Source organism: Mustela erminea, chromosome 4, assembly GCF_009829155.1.
Source record: "Mustela erminea isolate mMusErm1 chromosome 4, mMusErm1.Pri, whole genome shotgun sequence".
Lineage (NCBI taxonomy): Eukaryota > Metazoa > Chordata > Mammalia > Carnivora > Mustelidae > Mustela > Mustela erminea.
Genome location: NC_045617.1, coordinates 106669809 through 106690206, shown reverse-complemented (window position 1 = coordinate 106690206; position 20398 = coordinate 106669809). Strand labels below are relative to the sequence as shown.

Genomic DNA, 20398 nt, shown 5'->3' with positions numbered 1-20398 from the left:
TTCGCCTTGTTTTGTCCAGATAAGAGTATATGGAGGAGCAAGTAAAATATTAAAAGGTTGGCATCAACCCCAGGAAAATATGCTTTAACCAAATCAGAAGAGATCCCATATCGTGAGAGGGGGAGAAAGGGGATAAAAAGAGGTTCAGAATGAAAAAAAAAAAAAAAAGCAAAGAGTAGAAACAATTAAAAAACGAAAATGTATAGAGAAAGTATAAAAAAGAAAAAAAATAGATAATAGATAAACTAGTTAAAAAACGTTAAAAAAGAAAAGCCTAAAAGTTAAAAAAAAATTTAGCAGAAGAAGAGAAAAAAAAATTGAAAAAGAAAAAAAATTAAATTAACTGCTAGACTAAAGAATCATGGGGAGAAAGCCATGACTTCCGTGTTTTGCTTTTTTCTCCTATGGAATTCTGCTGCTCTCCTTGGTATTGAACTGCACTCCTTGGTAGGTGAACTTGGTCTTGGCTGGATTTCTTGTTGATCTTCTGGGGGAGGAGCTTATTGTAGTGATTCTCAAGCGTCTTTGCCCCAGGCGGAATTGCACCGCCCTTACCAGGGGCCGGGTTGAATAATCCGCTTGGGTTTGCTTTAAGGAGCTTTTGTTCCCTGAGTGCTTACCATAGAGTTCTGGAGGACGGATTAAAAATGGCGCCCTCCTTGTCCGGCGTCGAGGAGCTGAGAGTCCGGGCCCCCACTCCTCAGTGCGCCCTCAGAGAGACTCCTGTCTGCCTGACCTCCGGCCACGCTCCGAGCTCACCGAGCTGTGACCGGTACAAGGTAACCCCGAGCTGTGAGCTCACTTTTGGCTCTGTCTCTGTAGTCGGCTTTCCCGTTCTAATACCTGTAAGCTCTACGACATTCAGGCACCCTTGATCCTTCTGTGACCCCGCGTGGGCTTCACCCTAGTTTAGCCTCTGGAGCGATGTCCCTCAGCGGAACAGACTTTTAAAAGTCCTCTTTTTGTGCTCCGTTGCTCCCCCGCTTGCCGGGAGCCGGCCCCTCCGCCCGCAGTCTATCTTCCTGTCGCTTTGGATTCACTTCTCCGCCAGTCCTTTCAGAAAGTGGTTGATTTTCTGTTTCTAGAATTGCTGTTCTTCTCTTCGATCTGCCGTTGGATTTGTAGGTGTTTGCAATCTTTAGATAAGCTATCTAGCTGATCTCCTGCTAGCTGAAGTAGTCTCAGCCTGCTCCTTCTCTGCCATCTTGACTCCTCATCTTTAGTTTTATTCACATTTTTTGCTCTTGTGAACAGGTAAAATAGGTACACTTTTGAATCTGATAGCAGTCCCACTACATTCCACCTTGGAATCCCTAGGGTTCTACCCAGATCTGCTTAATGTGGCAATACCCTGTGCTTCAGACCTTCCTAAATATACGCCTGAGAAAAAAATGTAGAGCATATACATGTAACAGTTATTTTAAAAATAAGTTTTAGTTGCAAAACCTTTATGTTTCATTGTAAGACGTTTCTTTCCCTAAATACAGTAGTCCACTGTGATCTGCAGTTAGGCTTTCTGTGGTTTCAGTTACTCATGGTCAACTGTGGTCTGGAAGCAAATAATCCTGCTTCTAACATACTGTCAGAAGGCCAGTAGTAGCCAAACACTGTATGTATCACAGTGTCTCTGTCATTCATTCACCTCACTTCATCCCATCACATAGGCATTTTATTATCTCACATCATCACAGGAAGGATGAGTACAGTACAATGAGATATTTTGAGAGACAGAGGTTACATTCATAAAACTTTTGTTATAGTATATTGTTACAATTATTTTATTATTATTGTTCTTAATCTCTGGCTGTACCTAATTGATAAAGTTTGTCATTGATATGTATATAGAGAGGAAAAATACCACATATAGGGTTCAGTACTAACTTTTGTTTTAGGCATCGCTGGTGGTCTTGGAACATATTCCCCACAGATAAGGGGGGGACTACCATAAAGACTAGAGCAAATTTTTTATCTAACAATTCCACATATATTATAAAGGAACAACTTTGTTATTGCCATTGTATTGATGAAGAAACTGAGAGACTCAAAGAGGCTGAAAGAGTTATTTAAGAATCTGTGATTTTAAGTGATAAATTGCGTAATTAAAGCCAGGAGTCCTAACTACAATTAAGTCTGTTGTAATTACAATTTTAGAATAGGCGCCACCTTAATATAATGAGTAAAGATGGGGTAGTAGAGAAGTGAAGTACCTTTTCTAAGGTAACACAGAGTAAATGACCAAATTAAAACTAAAATTAAATCTCCTTGCATGTCACTACTTTTTCTGCTGTAGCATTCTGATTCCACTCAGTATGTTAAATGAAATATTTTGTAGTTATTTTAGGATTTTTTTACAATTCACAGTTTTATAGTTTGATTCAGATTTTGGGTGGCAAGTAAACAAAAACACTTTTAAATATTAAAAATGGAAATTCATGTCATCCAGTTTATTTAATGAAGCTAAATAAAACTTTAATATGAAAATCAGAAAGGGTACCACGAAAAATGAAAATGTAGGGGCACCTGGATGGCTTAGTGGGTTAAGCCTCTGCCTTCGGCTCAGATCATGATCTCAGGGTCCTGGGATCAAGCCCCTCATAGGTCTGCTCAGCTGGGAGCTTGCTTCCCACTCTCTCTGCCTCTGCCTGCTGCTCTGCCTACTTGTGATCTCTCTCTCTGTCAAATAAACAAATAAAATTCTAAAAAAAAAAAAGAAAGAAAGAAAATGTAAAATGTAAATGTAAAAGTAATTTTAGTTGTCAGCATAGATGCAAATTTCCTAAGCATGAATTCTTGCAAATGAAATTCATGTATGTACAAATAGCATAAGCAAATGGGATATATTCTGGGGAATAAAATAAAAATTTAATGTTAGACTATCAAAGTTACAATATAAGCATGTCAATAAGTGAAAAACTGATAAAAATAATATTAAGTCCTACTAAAAATTTCAGAAAACTACAGAAGAAAAAATTCCTTAATGAGCTAAGTGATGCCACTTTCAGAAGAGCAAAACATCACATTAAAAGTGAAAGATTTAAAAAACCTTTCCTGAAAAATAAGAAAAAGAATCTCATTATTATTATATAAGTTGAGTGTTTTTCTGAAAGTCCTGGCACTATAATAGGCTAATAAAATAGTTTAAGAATTATGAGCAAAAGAATGAAAAATTTCACTACTCACAAATGATCTAGTATTAAGGGGAATTCAGCAAGGTTGCTCAGTATACAAGTTCATTGCACTTCAATATACCAACATAATTAACTAAATACATAATGTTACAAAAAACTATTTAAAATAACAACAAATTCCTAAGGTTTTTAGAAGTTAACCTAAGAAAATACGTACATGAACTTTATAAAGAGAAGTTATAAAATTATATTAAAAATGTTTTAGATTCTCTTGTAAAAGGAAAACATATACCATGTCCATGTCTAGGAAGATAAGGTATCACAAATATATCAATTAGTTACAGGGTTTTTTTTAATGAAAACATGGAATTCAAATGAATTACTAATATGGATTTTTATATAATTTAATAGGCTGTTTGCATGTGTAACTGGTTCCAATGTTTATATCAAAAGGCACAAGACAAGCAGTATGCAACACAATCCTGAGAAAGGAGAATATGCAAGATCTGCCCTTTCAAAATCAAGACATAAAACTGTACTAATAAGTCAGCATGTGATTGGCTTGGGGTTGACAATGTGTCCAATGAAGTAGGATAATGATCCTGGAAGCAACCCATGTACAGGAAGGATGATGCATGACAGAACTGGTAATGTCAGATGAGTATAGCAAGGATGGCTACACTGTAAATTATCCTAGAATAATTGGTGTTGCACATTAAAAGGCAAAAAGAGAAAAGAAAGGTGGGAAAGATTCTTAACAGAGTACATATTAAGCAATTCTGTCTTAGGCAGCTGGCAAAAACAAGTATTTTTAAGCAGGAGAGTGTCATGATTTAATTTGTATTCTGAGAGTTACTTCCTATCCTTATGGGTGGCTGTTAAAAGAATTTTCACTGATGATAATCTATTTCCATTTGCTGGGGAAAGGAAAATATAGTGATTATAGGTGTTGTGTTTCCTTTCAAAAAGATTGTTAATTGCTTTCAGAAAAAAATTATTCAATTATTTGACTAGTTCTCTCTAAGCTTTCTTTGCAGTCATCTATTTTCCTAAAATCTGCCTCTGTAGCTTATATTTATCATACATTTCCTTTGGCTAGACTGAGAGGTGTCTACCAATCTTAAACTGAATACTCTGACTTTTGACTTCAGTATTGTTTCATAAACTTTTTTTTGCATTATATGATTAATACCTACTCTATAAATTATTGCATCGACTTATAGTCCATGGACTAATCAATCTGTGAAAATCCATGAAAGAAACAAATATTTCATAATTTATTTGGAAACATGCTTAGTTTCCACAAAAGCATTTTCAAATGGCACAAAACTTTAAGTTGCCGGGAAAAGACCGACAGCATTTTAAGAAGTATGAGTTTTAACAAAACCTGGCACATAGTAAACAGTGTGTAAATATTAATTTTCTTTTGTTCTCCAGCTTTATTAGTAGATATTAAGCTAATTGAGATGAATTTAAATGGATTCTATAAAGTTGGATTTTAAGGTTAATTAAACACAATTTGTAGAACATGGGAGTATAAAGTATTAAACATGTATTTTGTAGTAATAAAATCCAAGCACTTTCTAGAAATAATATAAATGAAGAGAACTAAGTCAGTTTCTGTAGCAAATATATGGTTGCTGGCCTGATTGCTGTTAGAACAAAGAATAAAGATTCAGTGTTTCTTAATAAATGGTCTAGTAAATCTTCCTGTATGAATTACATTTGTTATACATACAGACTTTTCTCACCTAATGTTTTGTTTAATAGAAAATTTTGCATATTTACACCGATCACAAATGTTTACTAATATTTTCTAGATATTACTTCCAAGATACATGAAATAAATAAAAAGCGTTTTTGCATTTTAGTTGTGAATTATTTAACATTTAGCTAGTAATACATACTTCAGAAAGCAATACTCTCTCTTTGAACCATTATTCATGTATTACTCTGATATTAACAATAATTTATTAGAAGTAGGGTCAAATAATACATGTCCTTTATTTAAACTATTGAGTCATTTTGGAGTCATTTTCAAACTATGTTGTAAATAAGCTTGGTATTCAGTTTTCTCTGTTAAGATTCCAACTTTCACAGTTAATCTTACATGTAGAATGCTAACCATGAAATAGAGTCTCTTTTTTAAAATCTGTTTAGTAGTTTGTGATCTACTAACCAAGAATCCAAAAAAAAAAAAAAATCCTGTACCTTTAAAAATTATGCATTTTATTAAAAGGAAAATATACTGCTGGAGTAATGGTTTATAACTTTTCAAAGAATTGAATATTATACACATGAGTTTTATTTTATTTGTTCTAACTTAAATATTTATATATACCTCAGAGTCTGTATTATTGTTTACATCTAAAATATATTTATTCTACTAATCTATTTAAAACCCTTCTTTGTATAGTAGGGGAGGACAGTATTACTGACTTCTGATTTTTCACTAAAACTCCTTTAAAATTTCCTTTACGTTCAAGCAGTGGGAATGGCTGTGGATAACTAAGCACTGGAAAAGCCACATAGTTAGGTGTCAAAAAAATTTTGGCAACTCTCCACCTAGCAACAATTAAATTTAAGTACTTTTTTGTGTGTGTGGCTAGATCCATATACTCAATATGTGCTGTTAGAAATGAAGGCAAGAACTTCTCAGGAGAGGCAGCTGCAGGAAATTGGAAATGAAAGAGTTCTAGCTTGGAGATGTCAGAGAGTACTTTGAGTCTTTGAATCTGACAGTCAACTATTATTAGCCAGGAAATAAGACATGAATCTGGTGAAATACTGGGATTTGATTTTGAAGTATTCTTCCAAGCAGAATACCAATTTTTTCACTATGCACCCCTCCCTGCAGGTCTCAGTGGAAACTCACCCCATCCTTCCCACTGAAAACTTGATCAGTGACCAGTTCTAGCCACTTAATTGCTAGGAAAGGTTCATTCTACACTTGGGAAAATTCTTTTCTTTCTTGAAAAATATAGGAAACTGAGTGCTTGGACTCAACTGTGGAAGTAGGTAATTTAAAACTACCACTTCCCACATACTAGAATCAGAAGAAAACAAGTCTGAGATTAGAACTTACCATGTGACTAGCAGAAAGGAGAAAAAGAGGAAATCTAGGTCTCTTATGAGGAACAAGGTGAGCTTTTTAGAGTCCATCTGAAAATCCACCTTATCCTTGAACTTGCTTTTACTTAAGCCACTGAATTTCTTTATTGCTGAAGCTACTTTGAATTGGGCTTTCTGTATACGTATCAGAAGCATACAGACTCATTCATGGGTATAATTATGATATGAGGACATACAAATCAGATAAAGATTCTTCTGTTTGTAAAAATGAAGACTGAAAGACAGGAACTTACGATTTAATTCTAGATAATGAAAAATGTGTGGCATTATTATTTTACTCCAGCCCATCATTACTGGAAATGATCTGTACAATTAATCTTTCTTCACAAAACTGTTGGGTGATTACTATCACCACCCGTTTTATTTGACTAAGTCTTTGCTAATAATGTAAAATAAAATCTGTATTCATACTTGTGAAGAGGAAGCACTAGAAGTATGGTCAAATTACTATGAATCTATGTAAAATATTTCCTGGTATTTTTATCCAAACATGACAATTCAATTTTCCAAACACATTTGAACAAAAACAGTTATAGTTTCTATAAGACATAGTAAAGTTTCACATGCTTAAGAAAATCAAGAACTTGGGACAGAAGGATGAACCAAACATATATGGCTCTTGACCTCATGTAGCTTACAGATGGATGCATGTGTGGGTTTTTATATAAAGCACTGGTCACATGACAAAACCACTTAAGTTTTAGTTATAAAAATTAGTCCGTAAAAAGACAAAACATGACAAAATTAAAAGAGTTTTGAGTTTGCTCTTGTTAGTTGGACTGTATCTTTTCAAAGTGCTTAAAAATAAATAGTAGTTTCTTCATATCACCAATGTTGGATCTATTCATGTTGTAATATTAGTTTTTGTTTGAAAATAGTTTATGCTCTTTCATGTTCTGAACTTTATTTTTTTTTAAATAATTAATTTATTTGGCAGAGACACAGCGAGAGAGGGAACACAAGCAGGGGGAGTAGGAGAGTGAGAAGCAGCCTTCTTGGTTAACAGGGACCTGCTTCCCCCTTTCCACCCCAACTGCTTGTGAGCAGGACTGTGGGGATCATGACTTGAGCTGAAGGCAGATGTCAATGACTGTGCCACCCAGGTACCCCTACATTCTGAACTTTAAATCAAATGGATATTTGTCTCCATTCCCAATTTATTCAAATAAATGGCTGAAACTTTTTAAATTTTTAACATGTGGAATTTTATTATACTGTGCATTCAACATCATCATTAAACTCTACAAGGAATAAATATCTGCTTGTTTCACATAACAACTAAAACAGTGAAGATATCAAAATTGAATGTACTTTGTTAATATTTTCAACCTTTGAGCCACCTTCACTAGTGAATTTTTTTATTAAAAAAACCCATATGTTTTATATCTGCAAAGCACACGTGTTTTCTGGAAGTATTTTGAAATTTCTTCTTTCTATCTAAAAGAGGAAATTCTTTAGTTAGCTGATTATTTCCTTAGAGTGTTTTACAAGTTTGAAAACTTATCACACTATTTCTAAAACTTTATTGAAAATTTAAAATAAAAAAATACTCCACATAGAACATAAATTCTATAAAAGATTTAAAATATACATCAATTTTAAGAAGAGTTTTATGGTAGACAGCAAACTAAAACTCACAGTTTCATGAATAATCTTTTATATTAATTGTAGAAAAGTAACTTGGAAGTTTTAAAGGGAGTTTATGTGTCTGTGTATCACAGGAGGAGGAGCAGAAGGGAGGAAATGATAGGAGAAAACTCATACCCATTTTTACAGAAATATAATCAAACAATCAGTCAAGTTTTTATCAAACAAAAGTAACTTTTAACAATGTAAAGTAACTTATTCAGGAAATAAGCTTACTAGGTTTCATTAATCATATACATATACTTTTAAGAATGTAAATTGTCAAAGTAATCAGAGTGTCTATATTTCACTTGAAATATTGAGGCTAATTAAAATATGTTCATTCAGAAGATGAGAAAAGGAAAGAGAACAAGGGAGTGATGATTTTTAAGGAAGCGTGGATAAAACAGTATTGCTACAAAAAGATGACAGTTTCTTTACTTCTCAATAATTTCTTATCAGCCCTTAAAAGCCACCCAGTTAAATTAACAGTAATGACCAAAATCATAATTTGGAACCAATATGTTAAATATACAGTGAATAAGGACATCTTTAGAAAATGTTCCTATTTCAGTTGACCTGTAACATAAAGCGTAACTGAATGCACTTTTGAAGATTAATCAGCTAGACATCCCTGCCTTCCAGTGAGATTTGATCATGAAGCCCCCAGTACACAGAAGTGATGGCATACCACTGTGACTGTGGCAAAAGAAACAAGTGCCTGGGCTCCTAATAGAAAGAGTCAAGTATGAGCCACTTCAGAAGATATTATGCTAATGTTAATAGGAAACCCAACTTTTGAATATTCAATTCCAAACTACATTGTATTTTCTTTCTGATTCTGCAGGTTTCAGTTGTGCTTGTTATTATGGAGATTCCTATCTAGAATTTCAGAATGTGTTGTTAAATCCACAGAACAACATGTCACTAGAATTTCAGACCTTAAACTCCTATGGACTCCTGCTCTATCTCAAACAAGACTCAGATTCAGTAGATGGATTTTTTATTCAATTATGTATTGAAAATGGTACTTTAAAGGTAAGTCATTACATTTATTTCATTTGAAGGAATTTTAGAAAGTTCTGATTCTTCACTTTAGTGGTTATTATCAAAATAAAATTTTATGTTAAATTATCTTTTACAGTCACCAGTAGGCTGTATGTTCTGTTTTTGTAATTTTGTGTTCAGTATTTGTATATAAAAATAGTATATACTTTGAATAGCTTTCAATCTCTTCTCTATATTTTTATCTTTTTTCTGCTTTGATGTTTCCCAATATCACAGTGATAGTAACTGCTACTGTTTTTTATAGCTTTAATGGAAGATGTGATCTGGGAGCCCCAAAATTTTTTCAGAGGATCCATAAGGGAAGATTACTTTAATAAAACTTATGTTATTTGCCTTTTTCAGTACTCTCAGAAGTGTACAGTGAGTTTTCCAGAGGCTCCATGGCATATGAACATGTCATCTTTCTGATCACTAATGTAATGTGTACTTACACATTTTTGTATTTTAAAAATATGTGCTTTAATTTTTAATATTATAAATATTGATACTACCCAGTAAACAAAAACTCTTTGGGGTCCCCAATAATTTTTAAGAGCACAAAGAGGTTCTAAGATTAAAAAGTTTGAGATCATGGATTTAACACTTAGTAGTCTTTATAACAACTTTTTACAAAAGTCCAAGATCATACAGCTACCGAACACTGAATTATAAAAGTTGAAAGTGTACTCTTCTTTCAACCCCATTCTGCCTTAATAAATCAACTCATATTTCTGTGGTACTTGCCCAGATATAGTAAGTCATCAAACTCATCACTGCAGTGAGGTAATTAACTCAACACAGCCTAATATATGAAACATTGTGCTATGTTATCAATCATTTCTTTCATGATGTGATATAATATGTGAATTTTCATGGAAGGGTGAGTTATACCTTATAATTTAAATAAGCCATATTCCAGTTTGATTTTCTTTAAATGTTCATCTTTAAGTGTTACAAGACACATACATTATCTAGTATAAAATCTGATGTCATTAATAAATACCAGCTGGATGTAACAGTTAGTATTTTTATTCATTCACGTATATGTTTACTCATTCATTGACCATTTACCTATTACCAGTCATTTTACCAAGTTCTGAGGATTTGGTGGTAAATAAAATACTCTTTGTTTTCTTCTTATTTTTTCCCATTGATTACAGATAATATTAAGGACAGGAGTAAGAAAATATAATTATGTAATAAATAGAATACATTAATGAATCATCAAACATCAGTCTTACCCTTAAAGTTTGCTGATTCCTGCTCTATAGCATTTTCCTCAATAAGACCAAAATTTTCCATTAAATATGAGACCAAATGTAAAAAAGTTATAAAACACATAATATCAGCATTAGCCACATTTAAAATGTTTCTCCTCAGCACATTTTTCTTCTGCAGACTCAACTCCCATTAACTGAGTGTCTATCTCAGCTAGCTCCTCTCACCACTGTGAACATCTCCAGAGACATTATGAGGAATTACCAGAGACTTGCAGGATTGTAGAAGAGAATGTTTTATGAAACAATGAATCAAGGGAGACTTCTTTCACTTTCAAATGGACAAAAATAAATTCACAATAGGTCATATCAAGACAGTGAGGAATTAGAAAACCATTATGTGTAGAAAGATGTGTAGAGTTTCTTTCCTTTAGGGCTTATGACAAAGGATATATATTGATATGTCTATAATAATAATTACTATCGTTTATTGACTGAAAATTATGTGTTAGTCTCCATCTTAAGAAAATGTATTAAGGTCATGGGCTCTGGTGCTAGACTTAGAGTTTGGAGCCCAACTTTGCCACTTAGGAGGTTTGAGACTTTGCCTGTCCCTTAAGCACTTTGTGCTTAAATTTATTCACTTGTAAGATAAGGGTAATAAAGATTGTTGTGAGGTTTAAATTAGTAAATGAATAAATATTGTGAAGTAAATGCAATATAATGAGTAAATAAAGTAAATGCATATAAACACATAGAAAGATGCCTGGGACATAGTAATCAAAAGTGAAGTTTAGGTATTTTCTTTTTGCATCTTATAAAAATCTTGCTTTTCACGGAGTTTGATATTATACATCCTCTTGGAACTTTTAAGAATGGTAGATAAGGAATTTTTCCTTTGTTGTGTAAATCCAAAATTCATGTTCTTTCCACTCACATCAATGCTTTCTTGGAAAGATTTAAAGGAAATTTCAGTGTTATTCTGTCTTCATGATTTTAAGATTTTCCTTGTTCCGCTATGATTTGTGAGACGATACTCCAATTTATTCACCTATTTTAAAAGTATAATCATATGGGGAATGCATTTACATTACAATTTTCACAAAAAGATGTATTTATGGTTGAACTTTTACCGTGATCATAATTTAAGACCTAGTCTAGAAACGCAGAATTTTTAGTCAACTTTTTTTTAAGAAATTTAAGTTTTAGCAAGGTTTAAAAATATGAAACTTAATTTTTATTTTAATTTAAATTTTTTTTTGAAATCATTTTTAAAAACATTTTATTGGCTCTTTCTAATAACAAGGGAGTAAGTACATAGATAACCAAATACCAGTTTCCAGACTTATAGCTGTATCGCAAATCACTACCTCCCTAGAGAGGGGTAAACAACTTCATCTCATTTTCCACTTCATAGATTTTTGTTTGTTTGGGTTTTATTTTTTTTGTAGGAAGCAATCAGTCATTACTTATAAGGTGTTTTTAAAAATCCATGATGCAGAGTAATCAATAAATAGTACTTTGTGTATATATGTATATCACATGTATAATATATATATCACTATATCATAAATATATATATATCATAAAAGAGCCATGTATAATAAAAGAAAATTTCAAGTGAGAATAATAGAACTGTTCATTAAATATTTTATATATGCTAAACTTTGACTGTCCTGAAGATAATAGGGAATTAATAAGACTTAGTAGTACCTGAACAAGCATTTTCTGATGTAGTTGAACAAAGTAAGGAGAGTAACCTCCTTACAAACGTGCACACACACACACACACAAATGCACTGTTGGTCAGTACATTATCATTTAAGTTTAAATAATTCTCTTCACTAACAATGTAGAACTCCAAATATTATGTATAAGAAGCAGCTAAATCATTATTTGTGCTGTTAAAAATATTAAATGTTGTCTCTAGTCACATTTGTTGTGTACTAGGAACAGAGTAGGAATTAATAAACACTGACTTTTACCTAGTTGCACAGGGCTTGGGAAGAATGTGTAGCCAAATGGTATGCAACTAATTTCTCTGCAAAGTTCATGCAGGTCACTTGTTTTTGAAAAACCCACAGTAGATAATTCTGTAAAGGAAAGGAATCTTTTGCAATGGCCAGATATTCTAGAATTAGAATATATAATATAATATTTATCTTAAGACTACATATGGAAAGTTTTAGATCCTTAATCCCCATTACTGGGCTAACCCATCTCCCACCCCTCCTGAAACCCTCAGTTTGTCTCCCTTAGTCCATAGTTTCTCATGGTTCATCTCCTCCTCTGATTCTCCCCCTTCAGATTTTCCTTCCTTCTCCTAATGTCCTCCATACTATTCCTTATGTGCCACATATTAGTGAAACCATATTGATAATTGTCTTTCTCTGCTTGACTTATTTCAGTTAGCATAATCCCTCCAGTTCCATTCATGCTGGTGCAAATGGTGGGTATTCTTCCTTTCTGATGGTGGAGTAATATTCCATTGTATGTATGAACCCACATCTTCTTTATCTATTCATTTGTTAAAGAGCATCTCGGCTCCTTTCATAGTTTGGCTGTTGTGGACATTGCTGCTATGAACATTGGGGTTCATGTGGCTCTTCTTTTCACTACATTTGTATCTTTGGGGTAAATACCCAGTAGTGCAATTACTGGGTCATAGGGTAGCTCTATTTTAACTTTTTGAGGAACCTCCACACTGTTTTCCAAAGTGGCTGCACCAACTTGCATTCCCACCAACAGTGGGTATGGAACTGGGCGTGGAACCCCCTTAAGATTCTCTCTCTCTCTCTGTTGGGCCCTGTCCCCCTACTCTACCTGTAAAAAAAGAAAAAAATATATACACACACATACACATATGGCACAGAAATATGGCTAGATGCACGGAGTTAGGAAACACTATGCAACTGTGTTTCTTTAACATATATGCAGGTTACCGATTTCCTGTACAAATGATAAGTCCCTTACTTGGAAGAATAGCTATCATATAACTAGCATACATGTAACCACATGCTGTTAAGTGGGTGGAATTCCCTGTGGAATTCCCAGGGGGTCCTGATCAAATGTATCTGTTATAGACATGATCTGCCTCCTTTTAAGCTGTAACTTAGTTGGCTCAATTAGTAGTAATCTGACAAAAACTCTCCTTCCTCCAAGCCTCAGGAATCTTAGAATGAATGGTTAATGTCTGTAATCTTTAAGGTTCCCTTCCCTGGAACCTTCACATCACCGTCTAGATAAATATCACCTTCTAGATTATATTCACTGGTCTTCACATTGCTCAGTTTGGTAACTAAGGAAACTTGCCAGTAATACTTCCTGCTAGTAGAAAAAGCAGTCTTTCTCAAACATATTCCTCAGAATAATGGTGAAGAAAACAGAAGAGTGTGTGTGTGTGTGTGTGTGTGTGTGTTGTGTGCATGCACAGATGAATGCACTTGTATGATGCTTGTTTGTGTATATAATACACATTTATATATTTTAATTCTAGCCTTTATTCTATTCCTTGCACTGTCACTTCTCTAAGTTTCAGACTCCTTTTCTCCAGAGCACAATAAAAATTATTAGAAAATTCTAAGTCCAATACAAGTAATAGGTGTTAATTTCATAGTGACAAACTGAAGAAAACCTTTTTTTTCCTCTCTTATAGTACTACTTTTTCTGTGTTGGTGAAGCAAAATTGAGAAGCATTAACAGTACTGTTAAAGTAGATGATGGACAGAAGTATACACTGCTCATCAGGTAATACATGCCTATATATTTTTTACACTTAATATCATAAATATTGTTCCTCTGGATATTGTTTTTGCCTTTTTAAAGTTGAGGTTATTGTGATTGGATCCAAATTAATGTTTAGCAAGCCATTCTGTCTTTTTTCTATGTTCTAAAATAGTACTGAGGAAAGAATGTTACACGGCTTATATTATCAGTGAAGTTATATAAGCAGCTTTACAAAGAAGCCATGAAACCTTCATATTATTTTCAAATTAGAGAAATCAGAAAAAAAAGTGGTATATCTTTTATTTTTTTTTAAAGATTTTATTTATTTGAGAGACAGAGATCACAAGCAAGCAGAAAAGTAGGCAGAGAGAGGAGGAAGCAGGCTCCCTGCTGAGCAGAGAGCCTGACACGGGGCTCGATCCCAGGACCCTGAGATCATGACCTGAGCCGAAGGCAGAGGCTTTAACCCACTGAGCCACCCAGGCGCCCCCGTATTTCTTTTAATAAACAAAGTTAAACGTGTTCACTGTGGAAAATTTGAAACATTCAGGGAAATATAAAGAAGAAAGTTAAAATGATTCATTATACCACAGTCAAGATACAAAAATGAACATATATATTACTACATTCCCAAAAGCTGTGATTGAAGGTGATTCTATCCCCAGATTTTCACCAACATTAGGTATCATTTTATCAATCTGGATAAGTGAAAATGACGTTCTTCCCTAATTTTCCTTCTTTGATTTATCATAAGGCTTAATTCTTAATATAGAACTAATGCCTTTATATTATGCATTTTGCCTCCCTACACTATTTTTTTAATTAAATGGTGCTTTAAAACACGTATACCACAGTCCTAATCCAGTATGTAGACTAAAATAAGTTATTTGCATGTGACAATAGATTACTATTTAGTGATAATAATTATCTGTTTAAAACCAGTAAAGAGGAAAGCAGAGGCCCAAAAGAGAGACTGAAAAAGAAGTTATTTGAGAAGTTTTAAGGATATTCTACCCTCCTTCAGTCAATTTCCTGATTCTATTTTCTTGAATAATTTCATATTTTTATGGAAAACAGTGTAGTATCAACTAAATTGAGGAAAGGCTGCATCACACATAGCTCCTTTGCTCAAAATGCACAGGAGCTTTTTAAGATCACTAAGATAATATTTGATAGAATGTTATTTTCTTTGCTTAACTCAAAATATGAGCACAGAATCCTTTAATATTTTTCTTTAGCATTTTAATCTCCTGAGTAACATTGGGGACAGTGCACTTTGGGCAATGCCATCTTAGCCAAGATAACAATTTTCCTGGGCAGAGACTACCATTATCTGGAGGGGGAGCAGGTGTATGAGTATCAGGGCAATAGTAAAAATAAATTATGAAAAACATATTTTGCCCCATCAAAGAAAGACAGATAAGAAGTGACATAAGAAACAGAAGGGTACACCAGAAGAACCTTTCCTGGCCTGCGATATGTTGAAAAAGTGGTAAAATCATTGAGAACACAGTAATCATACTTAAGGTTGATTAAATACCAATTTTGTGTCAGGTAGTAATTTTATTACCTATATGAATTAATTTATTGTTAAGAACAATTCTGAATATTTCTACATCTCCCAGATGCAAAACCGAGATATAGATTAAATACAGAAAAGGACATAATTAAAAAAAAGGGGGACAATTCTAAGGCTGCTCTTATACCAAACCTATGAATAAGTTTTAAGGCATAGATCCTATGACCCATGCTATAGAAACATAATATAATCTGATCTCTTAACCCTGAAAGAACTGTATATTTAAGATAAGATAAAGATAGGAATTACAAATGACCTGCCCAATAAAAGACTGTCAGCAGTAAGAACAATATTAATTAGCACACATTAAGCAACTACCCTGTGCCAGATGCTTTATAAAGAGGTAACTGTATGTAATTATAGTAAGATTCATAAAGCCCATTATATTTATTTGGTCAAGCTGCCATAGCAAGTACCATAGATGGGGTTGCTTAAACAACAGAAATTTATTTTCTCACAATACTGCAACCTGGAAGTGTGAGGTCAGTGTATCTGCAGGATTGATTCTTTAGATACCTCTCTCCTTCACATGGAGATGGTTATCTTCTCCCTATGTCTTTACATCATATTCTTTTGTGGGAATCTGTGCCCTAATTTCTTTTTCTTTTATCAGTCATGTTGGATTATAGCCCAATCTAATGATCTCATTTTAACTTACTACCTCTTTAGAGACCTGTCTTCAAATATAGTCACATCATTAAGCTTTGAGGGTTAGGACGTCAACATATGAAGTTGCAGTGGACATAATTCAGTCCATAACACTCATTTGCACCTTTGAAAGCTAAGGTTCAAGAAGGTAGGCATCTTCTGGGGCACCCGGGTGGCCCCGGGGGTTAAAGCCTCTGCCTTCGGCTCAGGTCGTGATCCCAGGGTTAAAGCCTCTGCCTTTGGCTCAGGTCATGATCCCAGGGTCCTGGGATTGAGTCCCGCATAGGGCTCTCTGCTCAGCAGGGAGCCTGCTTTCCTTCCTCTCTCTCTGTCTGCCTCTCTGCCTACTTGCGATCTCTGTCAAATAAATAAAATCTTAAAAAAAAAAAAAAAGGTAGACATCTTCCTCAAAATCACACTGTTAGTCAGTAGGAAATGTTTAAAAAAATTCAGCCGAGTAAATATGAAGATCTGATTGTCCTTATTAAATAGTTCTTGAATAGGGGAGCATCCCATCTAGCAAGTAGAGGGATTTTCTGCTGAGCTAACCAAAGAAGGGGTTTTCAAGGCAGAAAAAAAGGGAATTTATTAGCAGGGAGTACATTGTTTAGGCAACGTTTCCCTCCAAAGGAGAATAGAAAAGGTCTATCAGTAAATTTCCTAGAACTGAGCAGGAAATTCCATGTTGACTAGTCAAATGTTACATTTCCAGGGGGTTAAAACTGCAGTTAGGTTAAGTATTAACTCTTGCTCTGTTGACTTGGCCTAAATGACCCCATTTGGAGCCTGCAGTTCTCTTTTTAACAGAAGGCAAGATTAGAACCATAATCTGCCTCCTGACATGATCATTTTTTTCTATTATAATATGTCCAGTCTGTGTTTTAATAGTGACAACATACTACATAAAATCCTCTTTAAAGAAAACATTAAATGTAAAACATTTAAATATTCCAAGAATACCTATTTTTCACTCGCCTCATCACAGGTTACTTTAAGGATCTTGAACAACTGAAAAATCACTTTCTTGCATGTTATCTGACTTTTTTTTTGCAATTTGCATATAGTTTGTGGCTTGTAATTTTTACCAAAAAGTAGTTGATTGTATCTGGTCTAAATTCTCTAAATTCAGATATATTTCTTTTTTTTTTTTTTTTTAAAGATTTTATTTATTTATTTGTCAGAGAGAGAGAGAGAGTGAGAGCAAGCACAGGCAGACAGAGTGGAAAGCAGAGGCAGAGGGAGAAGCAGGCTCCCTGCGGAGCAAGGAGCCCGATGTGGGACTCGATCCCAGGATGCTGGGATCATGACCTGAGCCGAAGGCAGCTGCTTAAACAACTGAGCCACCCAGGCATCCCATAAATTCAGATATATTTCTTTACAAGTTTTTGATTTATTTGAAGTATTGGGAAATAATATGAATATGCCTTCATGTGTGATTGTTATCTATAAAGAACAAGAATGGTGGGGTGCCTAGGTGGCTCAGTCATTAAGCATCTGCCTTTGGTTCAGGTCGTGATCCCATGGTCCTGGGATCGAGCCCCATGTAGGGCTCCCTGCTCTGCAGGGAGTTAGTTTCTCTCTCTTCCACCACCCTCTTTGCTTATGTTTCCTTTCTCATTGTCTCTCTCTGTCAAATAAATAAAATCTTAAAAAAAAAAAAAACAGTGGGGCTCCATTAATTTTATTTTTTTATACTTTTAAAATATACCACTAGAGGTAAAAAGGAAAAATATTTCTTTAATTTTAAGTTTAACTCAATTCAAGAATGCTGTCACCATAATTTCTTTGACCATTAACATACTCCTTAAAATAAAGATAAATGGTATGAACACATTGTACTCCCAGCTCTCTACACCTTTATCTCATTTCTGTTAAATGACATTACCCTTAAAAGTGAATGTAGAAAAAGCATCTTTCCTCACGTGCTCTCATGAACTGTAGGAAAAAGAATAGCAAGGTTGCACTCAGCCCATGATGAAGTGCTCTCAGAAAGAGTGAAACAAATACCCTCCATGAAAAAGTAACTGAGCTCATTATTTTTTAGAATAAGGAAGACAAGATGTTCTGCAGAGCAGCATGCCCCTTTTAAAAAAGAAATGTGTGATTGCTTACCACAAGCAAGAAGGAAAATAAAAATGCTTAAATCAGGTGAAATATATACTGACATAATAAAGATTTGAAGAAGCACATATACTAGAAACTATTTGAGTGAGAAATTAGCTACAGCTGTTGCTCATCTTTTAATGAAAGAAAAGAAAGTGAAAATGGGACCAGGTAGCGATATTAAGCTGATGAACAACAGCATGCAGTATATCAAGAGGAAAAACACACAGGTATACATCTGTTACTCCACTCTTGAATACCACAGATGTATTTAAGCATGAGGTGTTGAGAGAACCAAAAATAGTGGTGCAAACTGGCAAACTCAAATCTAAGAGTGTGATGTTGCATTTTATCTATGTCTGTTGGTATATTTATCATAATTATGGATGTGTTTTATATTAATTATGTTATATACCATATGTTACTTATAAACATCATTGCATATATTACACAATCATATCATTATATATCATGGTACTTTTATATTAGTATAGTGTTATAATAATAGAACTTGTATTTAATGCATATTATGTGGGATTTTCTTTTTTACCTTTTTAAAGTCCTACTTAATATCTACCTTCATTCTTGGAGAGAGGTAGAATTTAAAATTCAAACACAGAAATAATTAGGTTCTTCTGACCTGCTCAGGTATGGGCCTTCAAAGTTTTTTGTTTTTGTTTTTGTTTTTTTTTTTACATGCCTATCAATTAAGAATACATCCCTGCCTTTAAAAAACAACAACAGAATTCTTCATTTCCTGTCTTAGTCTTACACTCTTAGTGTACATTCTGATTTGTAAGTAAATTGCATGAACTCTACCAGTCTTGCTGGAGCTGTCTGGAACTGTCTCATGGAGAATTTGTTGGTTTGGCACTTTGATTTTGGGGAAGGCAGCTCCTATATTGAGAGCTGTACAGATCTAAATAAAACAGAACAGATGAAAACATCTTAGGTTACTCTTGAATTATTTACCAGCTATTGTTTATGTTTAGCCATGTGAACATATAATAAATTATAGAGAGTTTTGAAAAAGAGCATAGTGGATTTAAGAATAGTGAATGAGACTTCAGAAAACTTACATGTAGGAGTGAAACCCACACATTAATAAATATTTTTTCAACTGGATACAAATCCTCCACCATACTAACATTGTTTTTCCTTAGATTATGATAGGAGGATACTCCTTAAGTAAGTTATAGTATCAAAGGAGGAAAGGAAGAAATAATGTATATTTGAAACCATTTAGGTAGGAAAGAGTGAGGATACAGTCTGCAAATGCAATGGCAGTCAGATTGTATAGGTCATCAAATGCCACAGTAAGAACTGTGAACTACATCATACGCAATGGAGACTGACTGGAGAATTTTTAAGTAAAGAAAGCAGATAATATGATCAAAGAAATATTTGCTTTTCTGAATACAGTATGGTAAGCTACAGTATACAATGAATTATAAGTTTCTGCACCTCTCCAGATCCACTCTAGTTTCTTCCTCTCTTCTCTGGTTCTTCAAATTGACCTAACTGAATTACATTATGGATTCTGTAATGGTTTGAATTGTGTTCTTACAGATTTTATATTTTGGCGTTATAACTTCCAGTATCTCAGATTGTGAATTATTTGGAGATAGAGTCTTTTAAAGAAGTAATGAAGTTAAACTGAGGTCATTAGATAAGGCCATAATCTAGTATGACCAGTATCCTCATGAAAAGGGGAAATTAGAAGGGGTGCCTGGGTGGCTCAGTGGGTTAAGCCGCTGCCTTCGGCTCAGTTCATGATCTCAGGGTCCTGGGATAGAGTCCCGCATCAGGCTCTCTGCTCAAAGGGAGCCTGCTTCCCTCTCTCTCTCTCTGCCTGCCTCTCCGTCTACTTGTGATTTCTCTCTGTCAAATAAATAAATAAAATCTTTAAAAAAAAAAAAAAAGAAAAAGAAAAGGGGAAATTAGGACACACAGAGAGAAAGACATACAGAAGGAAGACAATGTAAAAATACAAGCAGGTAATTCTCTACAAGACAAGGAGAGAGACCTGGAACAGAGCCTTCCTTCACAGCTCTCAAAAAGAACCATCCCTGCTGACAATTTTGATTTTGGACTTTAAGACTGCAAAATTGTTAAACAATACATTTCATTTATTTTAGTCACCTGGTTTGTACATCTTTGTTGACGCAGGTCCAGCCAACAAATACAAGCTC

The 20398-nt window shown here is 34.1% G+C and overlaps 1 protein-coding gene across 1 annotated transcript in view; it reads left to right on the top strand.

Annotated features, from left to right (window-relative positions):
- Positions 1-20398, top strand: part of EYS (eyes shut homolog) — a 1637266-nt gene that overhangs the window by 984382 nt on the left and 632486 nt on the right. The window contains 2 exon segments of the mRNA XM_032341352.1: positions 8734-8924; positions 13806-13897. Of these exon segments, the coding sequence (XP_032197243.1) occupies positions 8734-8924; positions 13806-13897 (283 nt within the window).